Here is a 22,762-nt window from a genome sequence, read left to right on the forward strand (position 1 = left end):
CACTCATGAAAGGTGTAATAACTGTGTAATGTCAACAGGGAACTTGCATCAAAGGAAATCATAATGCAATTGGGATATGTCTTCAACCACGTTAACAAACAAATGATACCCTTGAGTTAAAAATACATGGAAACAAACCATGATGATTCATGAGAAATGATAGGGTGTAATTGAAAATCTGTAGAACAGATATTGAACAGAAAATTTATAGAACAGATACTGCTATCATATAAAACGCCTACCCATTTAGTGTATCCAATTTAAAAAAAAATGTCATATCAAATGTAATGGTCTAATGTGACATTTTGTTACACTTGGAGCTTGTTGAACTAAGAGGTTGGAACTGTTTTGTTGTTGCAGTATTTGAATTATTGTTAACAAGGCATAGCAATTCCAGGCATTAGGTTTCCATGTTACCAAAAATTTTTATTTTAGTGAATAGTATTTTTGTGTTGTCAGCAGTATTGTTCTAAAGCTTTTCCCTCTTCTATCTGAAAAACTTTGAAGATCGTTATAGGCATTAATACTATCAGCAGAACTCTGTCAATGCAAAGAAACCAAATCTTATTTGGTTGTGGGGCTATTATTCTTTACCATATACAGTGAAACTTCTCCTAACGGACACCTCTCGTTAACGGACATCTCTCTACAACTGACATTTTCAAATTTCCCAACTCACCTCTATTGGTTTTAACGTGTTTGCAGCTTCTGTCTAGCGGACATTCTCTGTAACGGACGCGGACAGGCAATCTGCAGTGTTTCGTTTAGATTAGCACTTAATTTGATCTCCCCATAACGGACAGCGGGCGAGCTCACGGCCCTGTTTCTTCCACGTACTGCCTCAATCGTGTGTTTATTTTCTATTTCCGATTCTCTGAATTTTATCAAGGTTTACGTCGCGGTTCTAAACCCTTTTTCAAGAATTTTAAGGCACGTGTAAAACTTCTGATGAATTCGGTGTGTGCAGGGGGGAGGGGAATATGGTCTTTTCATCTTTTCGGCCTTTCGTCTTTTCAGTTTCAGTTTTCAGTTTTGTTCAGTGTCGTGTGAAGTGCACAATGTCTTCTCATACTCATTTAACTTTAAAAATGAGTCGAACTCATTAATGCGTATGATCAGCAGAAAAATAGTGTTCGCAATCTCGCTGCAAAATTCAAAATCGGGAAGACGCAGGTAAGCGACATCCAAAAGGGAAAAAAAATGAACTGTTCAAACAATTTTGGCAACACGGAAATGATCAGGTTCAAAAATCATTCCCGAAAACTGTTGGACTTCAAATTGACAATGTTATGTATGAGTGGTTTTGTCGCGAACGTGCTAAAAAAATTCCCATTAATGGGCCTATTATTAGGGAAAAGGGGAGTAAATGAGTTCAAAGCTTCTGTGGGATGGCTAGACAAGTTCAAAACTCGGCATAAAATTTATTGGAAAACCGTAAGTGGTGAAGGTGGATCTGTTGATACTGGGGTTCTAACAGAGTGGACTGTCAAATTGGAAGATTTATGTCGTGATTTTGAAGCTAAGGATATTTACAACTGTGACGAAACAGGGTTGTTTTTTAAAGCTCTTCCTGAAAAAACAATGAGTCTGAAAAACGAAAAGTGCCAGGGCGGAAAAATTTCTAAGGAACGATTGACTGTACTATTGTGTACAAATATGCTGGGAGACTTTGAACAACCTCTTGTTATAGGAAAACCACAAAATCCTCGTTGATTCAAGGGCATAAAGTTGAATCTTTTGAATGTTGACTGGAAGTCTAATAAAAAAGCGTGGATGACACGAGATATCATGAGCGAATGGATAAGTCACTTTAACCAAAACATGATTCGTCAAAACAGAAAAATTATTCTTTTCATGGATAATGCTGCATCTCACCCGCACATTGAATTGTCCAACATTCAAATCGTTTTTCTGCCACCAGACACATCTGCAGAGTGTCAGCCCTTGGATCAAGGGATAATAAAAAAATTTAAACTTCACTACAGAAAACGTGTTTTAAGACATCTCATTGCAAACATGAACGATGTAACATGTGCGAGTGACCTTGCAAAGAAAATCAGCATCCTAGATGCGATTCAATGGATTTCCTCTTCAGTAAACGCAATTAGAAAACAAACTGTCGTGAACTGTTTTGTAAAGTCTGGCTTCTCAAACGCAAAAATTGAAGTTGTGAACAGCAATGTGCAGCACCAAGAAGAACAAGAACTTCAACATCTATTGATAATGTACGATATTTCAGCTACAAGTGACCCTGGCTACAAAGATATAGACTCGAACCTCACTACAGAAGATGGTGCTATAGATATCAACGACATTATCATCGATGTTTTTTAAGAAGTTCCTCATGAGGATGAAGAAATGGAAGGAGGTCATTCTGTTGAAGAACATATTAACGACGAACCACCGATTAAAATAGAAGAAGCGCTCATACAAATCAATCGTTTAAAAATGTTTTTCGCCGCTGAAGAAGATACTGAAGGACGGATGGTCCTTCCGTCCTTCAGATACTGAAGGATGGTTTCTTCACTCCAAACAAATGTTGAAAACAAAATTATCAGCCGGAAGAAGGTGCAGAAGAAAATAAGTGATTACTGTATGTATTTTTCTTAAGATAAAGTCATAATATGCATAGCACAATTGTATGTATATTATTTACAAAAATATTGTGCAAAATCTGTATATAATTTAATTTAATTTTACATTAAACGTTTAACGATTTTTCTTTATCTCTTGTGTATGTAGTTGTATATTATTTACAAAAATATTGTTCAAAATCTGTATATATTTTAATTTAATTTTACATTAAACGTTTAACGATTTTTCTTTCTTTCTTCTTTTTTTTTTTCTCCCTCAGACTTCTTGTTAGCGGACACTTCTCTCTAACGGACACATTTTCGTTCCCCATGGCTGTCCGTTAAAGGGAAGTTTCACTGTATATGTTTCACCATATATATTCTTCACCACCATATATATATGTCTTATATATATATATATAGTAAAGAATAACAGCCTCACAACCAACAAGATTTGGCTTTTGCTATGGTGGTATGAAAACTATTTTTGTTGTACAGTGTTTGATTAAGGTATTGTGAATTCGTAATTGATTTTGTTGTGATCCCCCCACCCCCATACATGAAATGCGTGTTATTCAGTTTAGCTGTTTTTGAAAACCAAAACAAAAGGCTGCTCATAGATTGTGTTTTCAAAAAAACAAAATACAAATATAAACACATTAGTTATTGGCAGGACTTATAAGAATTAAATCAAGAACCCTTACAAACTTGCTGTTGCCATAAATTCTTTAAATGCTAACTATTAGAGCGATTATTAATAATAAAGTTAACCTGAAGGGTCATGTGCAGAGGTCTCTGAGAACCAGCATTAATTTTGCCAATGGTCTTCATTTACTTTGTCTATACAGCTGAAACTCCCAGTACTTAAAAAAAATAATAATAATTGTTTTCTTTGAATTCTCTATTGAATATTTCAGAAATTTCTATTAGATATTGTGCAAACAGATAAAAAAGCAGGATCAAGTATTGAAATGCTGCTAAGAGCCTTTTTTTTTTTTTTTGTGTGTGTAAACAAGTGGGAATTACCCTTGCTAATGTTTGCTTTGAAAAGGAAATACCACATTTGCTGGATTTTTCCAGCTTGTGAGGTATGGTATGAGCTAGCACAGGCGTGGGCTGCATGCGGCCCGCCACACATTTTTGTGCAGCCCACGAGCTTTAATTGTATTTTTGAAAATAATAAATTTGTATATGTAATACATTATAGAATTTGTCAACTTGTAAATTGTTTTATCATCTCTGTATTGTTCAAATTGAGATAGAATTTGAAATTGTGCGCAAACCGGAGCGAGCCAGTGGGCGCTTTTATAATGGTATAATTTGCGATTATAAACTAACCGTGCGAAACTACGCTAACAGACAACCGGTGATGACGACAATGGCTTTGCTGCTGTGGTGGAGTAATAGGATAGGACTGCTGATTGGCCGCAGTTCCAATCTGTTTTCTCTGACGGTCATCCCGCAGTTAGTTTTTTTGTGTTATCTTCGGTTATCATCTTGGTGCCAGTAGCGATAAAAATAATATTTACACCCTTTTAAAAATGAATAAAAAACGAAAAATTCAACAAGAGCATCGTGTCTTCAATGAAGAGTGGAACACAAAATATTTTTTGCTAACATAAATAACAAGACTATTTGTCTCATCTGCCGGGAGAGTGTCTCAGTGTTGAAAGGGTACAATATTAAAAGACATTTCACTACTAAACATTTCGAATATGGTGCCAATTTAACTCCAGAAGCGAGAAAGAAAACTGCTGATGGATTGATTCAAAATTTATCTAGACAACAGAATGTGTTTACGTAGCTAACTAAGGAACAAGAAGTTACTCTAGAGGCAAGTTTTGTTATTTCTCATATAATTGCAAAAAGCAACAAGTGTTTTTCTGATGGAGACTATATTAAAGAATGTATGACTGAAGCTTGTGGAATTATATGTCCTGACATTAAACACAAATTTGAGAATATAAGTTTATCTCGGCGAACCGTAGTAAGAAGAATTGAATGTATCGATACAAATTTCAATGAGCAATTATTATCAGTATTAGAATCCATAACGTACTCGATAGCTCTCAACGAAAGTAATGACCAAAAGAATACTGCACAGTTATTAATTTTCATACGTGGATGTACCTCTAATTTTGAAATTATTGAAGAGGTTCTTTCAATGGAATCCCTTAAAGACCAAACAACGGGAGCTGATATATTTGAAAGGTTGAAAAATGCTTAACAAGATATAATTTACAATGGAACAAAATGGTAAGCGTAACAACTGACGGAGCACCAAGTTTTACAGGTAAAAATGTTGGAGCGTTAAAGAAAATTCAGGATAAAATTTGTGAAAATTATCCTGATTATAATTTAATTACAATTCATTGTATTATACATCAACAAGTATTATGTAAAAATGTGTTAAAAGTTGAACTTGTCACATCTTGTATTAGTAAATTAACTAATAAATTTACTAGTAAAATTTAGTAATTCTAGTAAATCTAGTAAAATTTAGTAAATCTTGTAAAATTTAACTGGTAAAAGTTTATTTACTAGTAAAATGAACTAGTAAATTTAATACGATGGAGGGGCCTGAAACACAGACAATTCGTTAATTTTCTTCAAGATATTGAATCAGAGTACAACAGATATTCCTTATCATAGCCAAATTCGATGGCTTAGCTTAGGAAAAGTTCTTCGGCGAGTATGGGATCTTAAAGGTGACATCATTCTATTTTTAAAACTGAAAAATGTTATTGACTTTCCTGAATTAACTGATAATAACTGGATTTGTGAATTTGTGTTTACGCTGAACATCGTGACACACTTAAATACTTTCAACACCGTGTTATAAGGGAAAAATTTATACGCCCATGATCTGATAAAAAGTTAGAATGGATATCAGTTAAAACTCCACTTGTTCCTTCGACATTTATTGATTAACAAGGTAGATCACTTTCCAACCATGAAGTTTCTGAAGATTCCAGAAAGTAAATTTGAAAAATATTGTGAAATTATCAACACTTTGAATGACAACTTTTCACGAAGATTTGGTGACTTCCGAAAAATTGAGACAAGTTTTGGCAATAGTGCACAACCCATTTTCAGTAGAAATTGATAGTGCACCGAGTGAACTACAACTTCAGATTAGACATCTGCAGTGTGATACCGATTTAAGGGAATTGCACCGTCGTGAGGAAATCTGTAAATTTTACAATACTCTTAATTTGGACAAATTCGACGAACTTAAAGATTTTGCCCAAAAAATGTTGGTTATTTTTGGATCAACTTGCATATGTGAACAAACATTTTCCATCATGAATCTAAATAAAAATTCTTTACGATCAAGCATCACCAATGAACATTTACAAGCAGTTTTAAGAATCTCAACTACAAAATTAACACCCGAAATTAAAAAAATGTTAAGATGTAAAACAGTTCCGTTCATCTCATTAAATTCTTGGTCGTTAGAGAATAATTTTTTTTTTTTTATTCTGTGTTATATTTCTTCTTCATGATAACAAATAATATATATCTAAAAATAGTATTTTACGTGTGGCCTGCCTTCTTTTTGAATTCCTAATGTGGCCCTTCAGCCAAAAAGTTTGCCCAGGCCTGAGCTAGTGCATGGTAGCAACAGCTGACTCACTGAGCCAAGGTGGCTGCATGCTCCTTTCTTCTTTCCGTTTGAAAAGGCAAAAAACCTTCTCACAACAAATCGGTTTTTGAAAAGAAGATTATTATATATTCTATCTTCAGTATACTGTATCTGCTAACAAAATTCATCTGTTAGCAGCCACATTATAAATCACAAATTGACTGGTGTTAAATAGAAAACACCGCATTGTGTACTGCATATAAACGAGAGAACATGAGGAGATAACAGTACCTATTCTGTAAATGAAGTTTTTCGATTAGCTATAAAAAGTGAGACTGCGAAGTTCTAACATGAATAAGATAAAAATAGCTAAATTTTTTACTTCAGAGAGGCCTTAGTAATTTCATTATACCTTCTACTTAAGGCATTGTAAAATTACACAGATTAGGCTTTGCTTTCCTGTCATTTTCTTTTGGTATTATTTTTCTGTTAACATTGTGTTTAAGTTGTTAATAGCATAACTTAGTGAGACTTATGAAAAAATTTTTTTTTAAATTTTGATACATACCAATGACATTCTGGTTTCCTGTGATGCAAATCTCCTGTACTAATTACTTGTAATGATATATTGCCATTAATTTTCTAATCTGAGCTTAAATACTCTATCCGCTGAATAAAATATAAAATAAAAAGAGTTATGAGTTTGCAAATTTCTACCCCATTATGCAGATCTTAGTCAGGGTAGTCATTCCTAACCTATATGTTAGTCATTCTACCTCGTAGTATGAGGCCTTTAGCCCTTAAATATTTTATAGTCTATATCACTGCACACCATGAGGCATCTCTCATATTGTGAAGTTATACTTTATAACTGGTTTGTCACTATTGCAACACCAGGATACCTGCCCACCCACCAAGGAAAAGCCAACAAGTATTGAAACGGTGCCATCTGGGTGGTGGTATCCGCTGAGAATAAGTAACAGTAGTCTGTTACTTATTGGTGAAGTGTTACTTATTCGAGGTAGTACAGTATCATGGCAACTTGTTGTGAAGGTATTCACAATATGAGATATAACCAAAATGATGCCAATTTAATTAATTAATTTAACTACTTTGGTAAATGGCTACGTTAAAATGATGCTTTTGCAATAACCTATATGTTAATGTGTATAATTAAAAAAAATTGTCATAAACAGTTTTATATTATTTATTTTAATATTTATACATAATATGCATATAATTAATTATATTAATAAGAAAAACAAAATACAAATTCAAGATAAAAATACAATTATAGTAACAAAAATAGCAGTATTTTATTTTTATCAGTGGATTGATATTTGTCATAGCAATGCGCAGAGCATTTTTAAAATTTACATCAAAAATTCCATTACAGTAAACCCTCGCTAATTCAGATTAATTGGGGGGAGAGGTCATCTGGATTAAGCAACAAACCGGATTAGTGAAGCAAAAAATAGCCTGAAAAGTCAAAAAACAGAACACGAATAAATGGAGAATTTAATGATATAGGTACTGCTGATGAAAATAAATAAAAATATATCACTGTAGAGTCTTTATTTAAAAACTATAAAAAGACAATACAGTTATCCATTGATAGATGGATAAATATTGTCTTTTTATACATTTATCAAGTGGTGTTGGTGTTGCATGCCAGTGCCACTTGTTCATTGCTGTGAATACCACTTAAATACAATTTATTCCATCAACACTTCCTTTTGGTTTTTTAATATCTGTCTATTTAATACACTGCTTTTATCACTCCCCAAATCGAATTTTAAAGCAAATGCCTTAACATATATATACAAATATATATATATATATATATTTTTAAATATCTGACAGTCTGTTTGCCAATACAAAATTCTCTAGCAATTTGTTTTTTCTCATTTTCAAGTTGTTTTATCACTTTGAGCTTGTTAATAGTAGTAGTAGTAGTAGTGGCACATGATGCAAGAAAGCAAGTGTAGGAGCTTATGCAGCATCAGCCAAAAAAAAAAAAAATCACACCATTCCCTCCAAATGCCTGTCCAGTTCCTCCTTAAATTTATTTAACCTATCAACTTCCACAACGACAGATGGAAGTTTGTTCCAGCAATTAACCACCCGCTGGCTAAAGGCAAATTTCCGCACATCTATTCTACATCAGTCCTTTCTTAATTTGAACTTATGTCCCCGTAGGTTGGTAATCTGAACAAGTGGAAGGATCCCATCAGAATTCAGCGTGCTCAACCCATTCAAGGCCTTATAGACCTCAATCAGATCACCGCGCAGGTGCCTAGTCTCCAGCCACTGCAATTTGCAGAACTTAAGCCTCTCTTGGTAAGAGGATCCCTTCATTCCCCTCACCAATCGTGTTGCTCTTCTCTGTACACGCTCAAGCAAATCTACATCCTTCCTAAAATGAGGCCTCCAGACCTGTACGCAGTACTCAAGGCGTGGCCTGACCATTGCCTTATACAGAGGGACAATCACCTCCTTTTCCCTGCTAGCAAAATTCCTATATATCATTGACAAAACCCCATGACCCGCCCTAGCAGCCTGTCTGCACTGCTCAGAAAACTTCATATCTGACTGCACAATTACTCCCAGGTCTTTTTCATTTTCTACCACCTTAAGTATAGTACCCCACAGTTGGTACGTTTCTCTGGGGTTACTTCTACCCATATGCAGTACTTTGCATTTGTCAAGGTTGAACTTCAGTTGCCACTTCTTAGCCCATCTGCCCAAATTATCTAGATCCTGTTGCAGTAGCACACTGCCATTACTGTCATTGACAACCCTGCCAACCTTTGTATCATCTGCAAACTTCGACATTAAGCCTGATATACCTTCATCAATATCATTGATAAATACACAAAACAACAGTGGACCCAACACCGAACCCTGTGGGACTCCACTAATAACATTAGTCCACGAAGAGCAGCACCCATTGATTACCACCCTCTGTCTTCTCCCACTTAACCATCCTTTTATCCATTGAAGCAACTTACCCTTAATACCATTCTGCTCCAATTTGTACAGTAGTCTTCCATGCGCAACAGTGTCAAAAGCTTTCCTGAAATCCAAGTATATGATATCAAAATTATTTTTTGCATCCAGTTCCTTTGTGACCACATCATAATAACCAATCAAATTTGTCAGACAAGACTTTCCCTTAACAAACCCATGCTGTGTTTGAATTATTGCTGCAGTCTTGTCTAGATGATCCTGCAATGCATCTTTAACCAGCGACTCCATTATTTTACCCGGAACAGAAGTTAAACTAACTGGTCTGTAATTACTCGTGTCACCCTTCGATCCACCTTTGTGAATTGGGGAAACATTTGCACATCTCCAGTCCGTGGGAACCTCCCCTTAGTCCAAGGATGCTCTCATAATTATGGCTAAGGGTTTGCTTAGTTGCTTTGCCGCCTCCTTTAAAATAACTGGATAGATCCCATCCACCCCAGATGCCTTTCTTATGTTTAACTTCAACAATTTCTCCTCCACTTTGCTCTCAGTTATTACAAAATCATTAAGCACACTGCTACAATTTGATAACCTTCTTCCATTTTCAAATTGTAATAATTCCTCACGTGTGAATGTAGATGCAAAATACTCATTCAGTTTGTTTGCTATCTGAGCAGGATCATCAACAGTCGAACCATCGATGTCAAGTGGACCAATCATATTCATCCCCTTCCTTTTAGAGTTTATATAAGTAAAGAAATCCTTGCTGTTTTTCTTAGCATCTTTTGCCAAAGATTTCTCGTAATCCGCCTTCGCCTGCCGAATCTCCTTTGTGACCTGATTACAGACTAGCTTATATCTGCCACAGGCTTCTGCGTCACCTGATAATTTATATGCATCCCATGCATTTTTCTTCTCTGTCACGAGTCTCATTAGTTCATTTGATAACCATTTAGGCCTAAACCTTGAACGATATTTCTTAATCGGTATATAAAGTCTAGTAGCTTCCACGATTAATTCTTTGAATGCTTCCCACTTAGAATTTACTGTTTGTAACATCGTCAGTTGATCCCACTGTACAGAATTTAAAAACTGTCTGAGACCACTGTACTCACCTTTACGGAAGCAAAAACCCTTTCCTTTACCCCTGACGGTAGTTACCTCTTTGAGTAAATCCCACTTCAGCACACTGTGATCACTGCCACCTAGTGGTTCCTTTATCTGCAAATTCTTAATACACGAATGATCACTGCTGATAACCAGATCAAGAGTGTTACTTTCTCTGGTTGCCTCTCGAACATGCTACTGCAGAAAACAATCATCCAATAAATCCACAAAAGTCTGACTAGTGTGTGAGTGACCAACCCACAAGTTCCAGTCAATATCTGGGAAGTTAAAATCCCCCATTATAAGACATTCCGATTTACTAGACCTTTATCTGCAATTGTTCATTGTACTCATTCGAGTCATTAGGCCTATAACACACTCCTACTCTTATTTTTGCTTTCGCAGTGCTTATGTCACACCAAACTGACTCAACAGTGCACTGTTCATCTATATCAACTGGATGCACTTTTGATTTTATGTTTTTCTTAATTAACAGCATAACACCTCCTCCCTTTCTATCCTGTCTATCCTTTCTGTACACATTGTACTCCCCAAATTCCAGTTCAGCATTCCTTATATCTGTGTGACACCACGTCTCTGCTCTCCCAACAATATCCGCCTTTGATGTCTTCAAATTCATCAAATTTATTTACTATATTTCTAGCATTGGTATACATGCAAGCATACATGCTCCTACTCCTATTCCTAGTTACCCTAACACATCCCATATACCCACCTATTTCAGGATGACTGCCATCCGTCCCTGAAACCCCCAACACCCCACGCTCCAGGTCGCTACTTATTCTAATAGAAGTTGTGCAAGAATCACCTTCACCTCTACCTACAGCTACTGTTAAACTATTAGTCCTTGTATCCCCCCAAGCTATCAGTTTTCCGACCCACCTAACACTGCCTCGATGGCATCAGCAAATATTCTTGCACCCTTTCTATTTAAGTGTATCCCATCCCTATAGAAGCAGTCTTTCCTGTTAACAAGTACAGTCCAGGCTGAAAAAAATTCTACCCCTTGAGCCTTGCACATTCTTTCCAGGGCCGAATTGATCGACAAGGCTCTCATCATATACTCCTTTCTATCGTGTCTGGGCAGAATTGCAGACACTTTCAAATTCAACCCTATTTCACGGCTTTTTTTTCAACAGTGACCTGTACTTGTTGAGTAATTCCGCCGGTCTCCTACTCTTAATATCATTAGTGCCAACGTGTACAACTATATCATCTTTTGTGCCCTTGAAAGATGATATCCGCTCTACAACGTCATCAACCTTTGCCCCTGGCAGACATACCCTGGTTCTGTTCCACCTATCCTTTTTACAAAGGATGTTCCCCGTTTCCCTGACAATAGAGTCACCAACAACTACTAGTTCCTGTGGGACCAGCGCATTCTGCCTTCGGGGTTGCCGCTGTGTTGCGTGATGACCAAGTGCAAGCTCTGGCGTTGATGTGGGCAGCTGAGAGCCTGATGGGCCCCTCAATTTAGATCTTTCGAGGGCATCCACCCTGTCCTTCAAACTCTCATATAGGCCCATTGACGCTGAGTTGTCGCCTGATTTCCTTACATCGCGCACACACAAAGACATCCCCCATGGCAATATCATGTTCCGTTCCAGAGAGTTCGGCAAACATTTCACAAGTTGCACATTTTTTTAGGCTGTGATGCATTGGAGAATTGCCCCCTCAGTTCTCCCCCAAGTCACAGCACTCCTGCCACTTTGTGCCCGTTGCTTTGCTGCTCTAGTCTGGGGCATGGTAGTTTAAATTAATAAAATCAATAAATTAAATATCAATAGTATTTGAATAGAAACTATTAAATAGAAACAGTGAAGCGTATTACTATATAATTATGCGTTAGAGCTACCTAGCTACCTCAATTAAAAAATTTGAATTCCCTACCACTATATCCAAAAACAATGGCTACAAAAATGGAACGAAATAACGGTTTTACCTATCGTAAGTAAAATCCACAAAAACTCTTTATCTAAATTAAAAATAAAAAATAACCAGCGTAACTATAACTATATGACTACGTATTAAGTACAATATAAAATAACAATCATGTAAATAAAAGGCAAACACTTATCGTTTTTGCGGAGCCTGTAACTGACAGCTGTAACTTTTAAAGAGATTCAGCGCCCTCTCTCTTAATGATAATTAAAGTAACAGGTTTTCTTTATATTCCACTTTTCAATTCTTTCGAACCCATAATTATATAAAATATGTTAACTTATGTACATATATACGTATAAAGAAGTTTCCAAATGAAGCTATATAAACAATAACATCTGTCCGACTCAGAGTCAACAACGATACTGAACAACACGCAAGACAATGTAATGTATTTTCTGTCTCTCTCTGTGCAGTCAGTGACTCATTTGCCTTCTTAAATCCCATGTCTTTCAATGTACTGAACTGTAACCAGATTAGTGAGGATTTACTGTAATTCAAAAAAAACAAAAAAAAAAAAAAATATATATATATATATATACATAGTCATTTTGAAAATGACTGTGGGTCAGATTATGCACATATGGGGGGTGGTGGTGGGCTGGTGGTGCCCACCCCTGCCCTAAAGTTATCAGTTTTGTAGATGATATGTTATTTATTGCACTCAGACAGGAATTAATACACTACTGTGAAAATTTGATTATATGTGTGTGATTGAAGCTGAATTGCTATTGAAACTGAATAAAATATTCGATTTCTAAATCTCATCATTTGCAGTGTGACTTATGCTGTGTACAAAAAAATTACAGAATTGTACACACTTGAACCATTTTGCACCATTAATCTTAACCACAGATATGTGCCCCCAATAAAACAGTTGATATTGTTTGGGCTGGAGTTGGCAAGAAATAAATATCATTTTTAAGTAATTCAAATTTAATCTATATATCAAATAAAACCATTTCATTTAAAATAAACCAAAAAAATCAATAAAATTTAAAATACCAGGAAATTTTTAAGCAGTATTTTAAAATGGTTTTGATTAAGAACTGGCATACACAAAGCAGATGTTATCTTGTATACCTTACTGAAAGTATGATAAAGGAAGCTCACAGCTGCTTTGCTACATTTCCTACCACCTCACCTTTATTTGAATTTGATTGTTCCATGGCTGTATCCTTGCCATATAATCACCAACTTGAACCAGTCTGAAAACATCTTTTTCAGCACTAATATAAATTATCAGTTTTCATGAGTAACTTAGGTTTTCTTGTAAGTTTTCATTAAGATGTCACTTAAAAAGAAACTTGCACATTTAGGCAGTACCACCATGGCATTAAAATTTTCTTTCATCACAGGTTAGGTATTGCTGGGGATTATACTTGCTCAGAGCTCTAATATTGTTATATGGAATTTCAGAGTTCTCTGGCAATAAATTGATTCAAGTAGAAATGGCTAGTTTGTTGAGATTAATGGCAGAAGATGGTTTTCTTTCTTTTTTTTCAAGCAACCCCCCCCCCCCCCCCCCGGTGGACCAAATTGTGCACATTTATTTCCTGAGCTAGTAGTTTTGAGTGTTCTCTAAGGTATTTTAAAAGTTTATAGTTTTATTAAGCCAATCACTACTTTTATGTATAAAATTTGGTATATTTGTTGAGGTGATCAAATTTCAATTTCTGCTTTTCATGTGGTTCAGTGATATTATTCTATTTATAAATAAATGAAATGAGAAAGATATTGGTTTCTTATTTATGTTTTACAGGGGTTTCTTGCATCTTGGAGCTGGCTTAAGTGTAGGCTTGAGTGGTCTGGCTGCAGGATTTGCAATTGGAATAGTTGGAGATGCTGGCGTCAGAGGAACAGCACAGCAACCTAGGCTGTTTGTTGGAATGATCCTGATTCTGATTTTTGCAGAAGTATTGGGTCTTTATGGACTTATTGTGGCCCTTATACTTACTACTAGAGCTTGAGTAGTATTAGCTTTTTTGCTGCTACTGGATCACCTTTGTTTTACCTGTAAACACATGTGGTTTTCTGGAATATGTTTCTATTAAGTTTGAACGATGCAGAACTATATGATGATCTCAGTGGTGTGTTGTACCTTATTGGTCCTAGAATTTCTACATTGGCTATTTTTGCGGTGTACATATTTGAGATCTGTTAGTGCAGCTATAGGTTGAATCATTGCTACTTATAGATATTTATTTGCCAATACTGTCAAAGCAGGTTTATATAACGTTTATTGTTATGTCTAATCTTAACAAATTGCAGCTAGGAAGTTATGCTTTTTATCAAATAGATATATTTCACATACTTAGTCATCATAAGCTTACGTGGATGCTACTTAACAAATCATAGATTCATTTACCAATGTGCTATCAAACAAAGTAATTTTATTTATATGTAAACACAACTGTAACAAATCGATGCTGTTAAATTTTCTTTTTATCAACTCACATTAAATATTTCAGATACAGAGGAGGCAGAACACTTTAACATTATAGGACATTTAAACAGGATCTGAGGACTGTTTTGGGGTAAATTAGTACCCAAACCACAGTACTTTAAATAGCATTGACTACATGACATTCCATCAAGTATAAATATGCTAGTCACCATTAATCAATTGTTATCAAACCATTCCATGAGATTCAAAAGCAATGTTTCTTAGTAAGCACTTTTTATGTAGTCTTTGCTCACACTGTGGAAATGTTTCTGAAGTGATGCTCTTGTATGTGTGTATGCATGTATGTATGTTAACACTGTTGTGTAAGATAAATAGTTAATAAAATGTGCCATGTTCTTGTAATAACACTCTGTGTGATTTGCAAGGATTTACTGTTGATTTCTGTGTGTCTAAACAGATTCCTCATTACTGTGCAAATATTTCGTGTATGTTAGGAAATTGGTCATTTTGGTGCATTTTTAAATGAGAAAAATAAGCACCGTCATATCAGCAATAGTAAGTATATTGAAATGGATGTATTAGAAAAAAGAATAAATATCATTGACCATAACCTGCTTAGCTGTATTATTAGAAACCATCTTTAAAAAAAACAATGTGACAAGAGTAATTTATAAAGTATAGGGACCCTGAATATGTAAATAAATTTCTTATAACTTGTGTTAGCCGTAACAGGTATAAATGGGTTCTTCCACAGAAATAATGAAAATTCCTTTCCTTGAATTTTCACTCCTGTCCCCATTTGATTACACGTTCAAACTTATATCTATTGTTGTAGCAATGGGTAAATATTTCAAAATATTAAATTGTGAAGTTTTGGTAATGAGCTTGTTCCATTTGTGCTGAATAGAAATGCCTAAAATTTCATTTCCCCATATAACAGACCCCTCCTATTTTGATTATAATAGAAAGCAGATTAACTTCCATTAGGATAATCACGTCATAATTTCATTAGTGAATAATTTCTGTTCACTCATCTCCTACAGCCTCTAACAATAAACTCCTGAATTGACTAGGTATTGTTTTAGATAATAGAAACATCACAGGTAAAGTTAATGTGTGGGGTGATAGATATCAGTATTTTTAAAGACACTAAATTATTCTTTTCTGCAGTTTCTTTTTCTTTTTTTTTTTTTTTTTTTTTCAAGACCTATTTTAGGAATGTTTAGATAAATGGTTAGTAGTTCTTAAATATTTAATAAGGGTAATCATGTAATGAATACTGCTTATACTAAAATTAATTTACAAAGAAACATGTTTGGTTTTTATTTGTATTTTTCTTGTATAGCAAAAGCAGTTTGTGATAAATATGTATCTGTGTTTCTCTTGTTGGGGAGAAATACTAAACCTAATTATATGATAGCCCATTTTACTATAGGCATATAATATTATTTATGATTTTAGCAATTAAATTTTATCTGTAGATGTTTTTTTATTAATTGGTTAATGCTCATGGCTGACATAATCTCCATTTTTTTTTTTAAAATATCCTTGTTGCCCAAATATAAAATAATAAAAATTGTTGTACTTTGCTTGTAGCATTTACATGTGTCAGGATAACCAGTTGTTAAAACAGGTGACTATAAATAAACAATGTGACCTCATGCTTCTTTTTGTTCCCACTTATAAGGCTTCAGATATTTTTTTCTATACATGGAATTGATCAGTTTAATTTTTTCTGTAGACAGTAACTCATTTTTTTGATTTTGCAGTACAGTAAAATCCTGTTACAATTTATTTTGCACGGGTTTACATGAATAATTTCATTGTACTAAAATTTTGTTCAGATAAACTCTGCTGCACTTTTCTAATATACAGAAGAAGTAATTTCTCCTTTAATTTGCTTAAATATTGACTTTAAAATCAATAATAAATAAATAAAATGATAAAAGACTTTAAAAATATTTGGTCAAAGATTATCATTTTAAAAGCGTATTTTATTTATAAGAAATATTGTATCTTATAAAATTTTAATAAATCACACATTCAGAAAAATGGTGCAGTATACACAGTGTGGCAATTGGAAAATGAGATTGCTGTTAGGAAAAAATAATGATCCATGTATGAGTAAATTAACCTTAGTTTATTCAAATTAACTTCCTCCTGCATCCATGCAATGATCATGGAATGGCTGGTGGAAGTCTGTCTAGTATACTGTTCAATGTTCTCATCACAACTCTGTGAATGGTGTTGACATCATGAAAATAACAGCCTTTCAGTGGTGCCTTGTACTTCGAGAAACAAAAAATAAATCTGGTGAATACAGTGGGTGCGACGGTATGCAAACTTTTTTTGCTAGCCAAAAACTACCAAACAATGAGAGCATTGTGGCTTTGTGTATTGTCATGCAAGAGGAACCAACTGCCATTTTCTCCATACTGAGGCTGTACACAATTGCTTCTCTGCAACAAACATCCAGATAGTAGGCAGCAGTAACACATTGGGCATGAACTATTTGTGCACAGTTCCCTTACTATCATTGAAAGTTACGAGCATGGTTTTGATTTTTGACCTTTCTTGACAACTTTTTTGGGGCGCCTCAGTAGCCAGGTGGGAAGGAGCGGCAGTGCGTAGCACACGCTTCTTGATTAGACCGGGGTTCGGAGCCAGTCACCACCAAATACGGAGGATCTGGAAAGGTCAGGGAATGACCACCGCATTTCCTGGAGCAATATGTCCTTAATTGCTAATGCTCCTAAAAACCAAATAACAAACAAACAACTTTTTTGGCTTAGGGAGAGTTTGCTTACTTCCACTCCACACTTTGTTGCAGAGTCATAACAATCGAATTCTTTCTCGTACCCTTTCAGTGAACTCTGGCATTCAAAACATTTTTGCTGGCCCGTCTTCTAGTGATTCTCTTCCATGGGCTAAACAATTGTCACTCAAACCTATATGTGCACAAGATAGGCAATTATCTTCCCGCACTTGTTTCATCCACACATGGAAACATTTGAAATGTTTCCATGGCACTTTTGCTGAATTGAACACAAAACTTGATATTTGCTCTTTGTTCCGTTGTCTATACACAGGGCACGTCCTGTGTATGTCGTAACACATACACAGGACGTGCAGTGCAGTTCAGCTTGCACTACTTTCTGAAATGCCGGAAATTTCTGTTGACCTGATTGTAGCACTTCAGGAACGGTCACTCTTTCATTTCATGTTTACTTCTAGTAGATGTCAGAACCAGCAGTAGTCTCATAACTTCAGTCTCATTTTCCAATTGCCACACTGTTTAAGTATAATCTTATTGTTACTTTTAGATATTAATACTAATACAAAAATTCAATTTTAATACTGTATAGTTAATTTCTGGATTCAGAGTTTATTAAATTGAATTAGATTACTAATTGTAATGCTTTATGCCTTTTTAGTTAATTATGTGAAACTCTGCAGAAATGTTTCTAGAGACACCATCATATATTTCCTGTCTGAACATGTGTTTATAGTTAACCAATACTTTTGTTGAGAATCATATTCAAACTTCAAAACTAAAGCAGAAAAATATCCTGATTCACCAGTATCATACACTTACTATATTATTATAATTACATTGTTTAATCTGATGATAAAAGAAATTCAATAAATTTTAATTACTGATATTTGGGTGATGGAAATTTTGAATCATCCTGTATATCTGCTTTTTGTACATTCCCTTCATTTTAGCATCTAAAAATTTTTGTGAAAAGCTTACCTTACTATACCAGTGCAGTGTGGTTGGATTTAAACATGTCACTGAAAATGTTTGGTTTGGTGTGTGTGTGCGTGTTTTTTTTTTTAGGAGCATTAGCAACTAAGGCCATATTGCTCCTGGATATGCGGTGGTCATTCCCTGACCTTTCCACATCCTCCGTATTTGGTGGTGACGGGCTCGAACCCCGGAATAATCAAAAAGCGTGTGCTATGCACTGCTGCTCCTTCCCACCTGGCTACGGAGGTGCCCACTGAAAATGTAAAAAACTTAATAGATGTTTTGATACTAGATCCTTTGCTGAATCTTTTAAAACTCTATTTTTTATTCAAGCAAATAGTCCTACAACCATATTTTCAATATGGGTGTAGGAAAATATTATGCAATATTATTCATAATTTTCAATTTTCCTTTCATTGCACAGGATTTTTCTTCAAAGTGATTTTATTTAAAATGAGATTCAAAAAGCACATTAATAATAAAGTATATTGTCAAGGTGTGTAAATATTTCTGTTATAACAGGATTTTACTGTACTTTTTTTTTTTTTTTTTAGCAACTGTTTTATTTCAGATATTCAAAAACACAACATAATTAGTGGTAATAGGAGAATTAATAGAAAATGTTTAGCGTGGGTGTGACCACAGATGAAATATGCATAACACCATAACACACAAAATGAACAACAAATGTTCAAACAAGGTTCTATCATCTCTTGTGGTAAGTGTATGCTGAACTTCATTATTCCCACATAGCCTCCCCCCACTTGTGATTTCTGTTACTTTTGAACTTTTTAATGTTGAATTTTTATCATCTGCTGTCGTCAGTAATATAAAAGCTAAGGAAGGTAAATGTCAGTCATCTCAGATATTAGGAATGCAGAATTGGTATTTGGGGAGTACAATGTGTACAGAAAGGATAGAAAGGGAGGAGGTGTTATGCTGTTAATTAAAAAAAACATAAAATCAAAAGAAGAGCATCCAGTTGATATAGATGAACAGTGCACTATTGAGTCAGTTTTGTGTGACATAAGCACTGCAAAAGCAAAAAATAAGAGTAGAAGTGTGTGTGATAGGCCTAATGACTTGAATGAGTACAATGAACAATTGTACAGAGAAATAGTGGTCTAGTAAATCAGAATGTCTTATAATGGGAGATTTTAACTTCCCAGATATTGACTGGAACTTGTGTTGGCCACTCGCACACTAGTAAGAGTTGTGGATTTATTGGGTGATTGTTTTCTTCAGCAGCATGTTCGAGATCTGGTGATCTGGTAATCGGCAGTGATCATTCGTGTATTAAGAATTACAGATAAAGGAACCACTAGGTGGCAGTGATCACAGTGTGCTGATGAGGGGTAAAGGAAAGGGTTTTTGCTTCCGAAAAGGTGACTACAGTGGTCTCAGACAGTTTTTAAATTCTGTACAGTGGGATGAACTGATGATGTTACCAACAGCAAATTCTAAGTGGGAAGCATTCAATGAATTAATCGTGAAAGCTACTAAAAGTTTCATACCTATTAAGAAATATTGTTCATGGTTTAGGCTTAAATGGTTATCAAATGAACTGAGACACGTGGCAGAGAAGAAAAATGCATGGGATGCATATAAATTATCAGGTGACACAGAAGCCTACAGCAGATATAAGCTATTTTGTAAACAAGTCACAAAGGAGGTTGCTGACCGGGCTAGCTGGGTGGGTAAAGTGCCTGTCTGGCAACCCAAGTGTCGCGGGTTCGATTCCCGCCTCGGGCTTGGATCAAAGTACCGCAAAAACCTTGGGAGGTGCATTATGGCCACAGAAGCCTATGCACCAACAACTACAAAAAAAAAAAAAAAAAAAAAATACAAGGAGGTTAGGCAGGTGAAGGGAGATTACGAGAAATCTTTGGCAAAGGATGCTAAGAAAAACAGCAAGGATTTCTTTAATTATATAAATTCTAAAAGGAAGGGGATATATCTGATGGTCCCCTTGATATCGATGGTTCGACTGTTGATGATCCTGCTCAGATAGCAAACAAACTGAATGAGTATTTTGCATCCTCATTCAGAAATGAGGAGTTATTAAGGTTTGAAAATGCCAGAAGGTTATCAAATTGTAGCAGAGTGCTTAATGATTTTGTAATAACTGAGAGCAAAGTGGAGGAGAAATTGTTGAAGTTAAACATAAGAAAGGCACTTGGAGTGGATGGGATCTATCCACCCCAAGGAGGCGGCAAAGGAAGTAAGCAAACCCTTAGCCATAATTATGAGAGCATCCTTGGACTCGGGGGTCCCCACGGACTGGAGATGTGCAAATGTATCCCCAATTCACAAAGGAGGATCGAAGGATGACATGAGTAATTACAGACCAGTTAGTTTAACTTCTGTTCAGGGTAAAATAATGGAGTTTCTGGTTAAAGATGCATTGTGGGATCATCTAGCATTCAGCAATAATTCAGACACAGCATGGGTTTGTTAAGGGAAAGTCTTGTCTGACAAATTTGATAGGATAATATGATGTGGTTACAAAGGAACTGGATGCAAAAAATAATTTTGATATCATACACTTGGCTTTCAGGAAAGCTTTTGACACTGTTGCACATGGAAGACTACTGTACAAATTGGAGCAGAATGGTATTAAGGGTAAGTTGCTACAATGGATAAAAGAATGGTTGAGTGGGAAAAGACAGACGGTGGTAATCAATGGGTGCTGCTCTTCATGGATTAATGTGGAGTCCCACAGGGTTTGGTGTTGGATCCACTGTTGTTTTGTTTATTTATCAGTGATATTGATGAAGGTATATCAGGCTTAGTGTCGAAGTTTGCAGATGATACAAATGTTGGCAGGGTTGTTAATAACAGTAATGGCAGTGTGCTACTGCAACAGGATTTAGAAAATTTGGGCTGAGAAGTGGCAGCTGAAGTTAACCTTGACAAATGCAAAGTACTGCATATGGGTAGAAGTAACCCCAGAGAAAAAGTACCAACTGTGTGGTACTATACTTAAGATGGTAGAAAATGAAAAAGACCTGGGAGTAATTGTGCAGTCAGATATGAAGTTTTCTGAGCAATGCAGACAGGCTGCCAGTGCAGGTCATGGGGTTTTGTCAATGATATATAGGAATTTTGCTAGCGGGGAAAAGGAGATGATTGTCCCTCTGTATAAGGCAATGGTCAGGCCATGCCTTGAACACTGCGTACAGGTCTGGAGGCCTCATTTTAGGAAGGATGTAGATTTGCTTGAGTATGTACAGAAAAGGGCAACAAGATTGGTGAGGGGAATGAAGGGATCCTCTTACCAAGAGAGGCTTAAGTTCTGCAAATTGCAATGACTAGGCACCTGCACGGTGATCTGATTGAGGTGTATAAGGCCTTTAATGGGTTGAGCACACCGAATTTTGAAGTGTTTCTTCTGCTTGTTCAGATTACGAACCTAAGGAGGCATAAATTCAAATTAAGGAAAGACAGATGTAGAATAGATGTGTGGAAATTTGCCTTTAGCCAGCGGGTGGTTAATTGCTGGAAAAACTTCGATCTGTTGTGGAAGTTGATAGGTTAAATAAATTTAAGGAGGAACTGGACAAACATTTAGAGGGAATGGTTGTGTGAATTTTTTTTTTTTTTTTTTTGGCTGATGCTGCATAAGCTCATATACTTGCTTTCTTGCATCACATGCGAATACTACTATTCTCTACAGCTGGACGTACTGACCTGCTGACAGTTCAGATTACAAAACATTGAGGTATATATGCAGTCACGATCAGTTTCTGTTGTATTTTACAAAAAGATTTTAAAATTAGTTTCATCCCTGCATTCTGCCATTTAAGATGCGACAGACACAGTTAGTAAATTCTTTTACTTGCGGTTGTAGGTAAGTGATGGGAAACAGTGATAAGGACATATTACAGGTACACAAGCAAAATGAAAATAACTGGCCTTTCCTTGATTACAAATTTATTTTTTCATAAAATAGTTCTGATTTTATTTTGAATTTTATTCTGAGTTTGGTTTGAAGTTATTCAGTGGCAGTAGAGGAAATTGTTCTATAAGAGATCCAAGATTTAGTGTTGACTATGAAAAGAAAGATAAAATACTGACAATAAATTGTGATTTGTTATAGAAACATTTTCCTCTGCTTCCATTGAGAAACTTCCCTAACTTAAAATAGGACTTTAATTTATTTCAGAATATGGATAAAATGTATTATACTGTTCCTGTATTGTAATTCAGGAGACAGTAACAAACTAAAGAAAATGAAAATTGACTGCATCAACAAAAGAAAGTGATAAAATCAGAGTATATTGGAACTCGCAATAAGTATTTATTTTACCAATTCGAGTTATCTAAATTTTCTACCAATAAGCCATCGATATCAAAGAAGAGGTGATGGAAATCATTAGGCTGAAAACAATACACAGTTGTTGGGG

At 35.4% G+C, this 22,762-nt stretch overlaps 1 protein-coding gene across 1 annotated transcript in view; it reads left to right on the plus strand.

Annotated features, from left to right (window-relative positions):
- The window catches only part of LOC150090794 (V-type proton ATPase 16 kDa proteolipid subunit c), a 71,890-nt gene extending 56,122 nt beyond the window's left edge, over positions 1-15,768 (plus strand). Inside the window, exon 3 of the mRNA XM_090372805.1 lies at positions 13,961-15,768. Within this exon, the coding sequence (XP_090228931.1) occupies positions 13,961-14,168 (208 nt within the window). The 3' untranslated portion in view covers positions 14,169-15,768. The remainder of the gene's footprint in view (positions 1-13,960) is intronic.
- Positions 15,769-22,762: the final 6,994 nt, after the last annotated feature.

The sequence above is a fragment of the Mastigoproctus giganteus genome, chromosome 1, assembly GCF_048544385.1.
Source record: "Mastigoproctus giganteus isolate SK-2022 chromosome 1, ASM4854438v1, whole genome shotgun sequence".
Lineage (NCBI taxonomy): Eukaryota > Metazoa > Arthropoda > Arachnida > Uropygi > Thelyphonidae > Mastigoproctus > Mastigoproctus giganteus.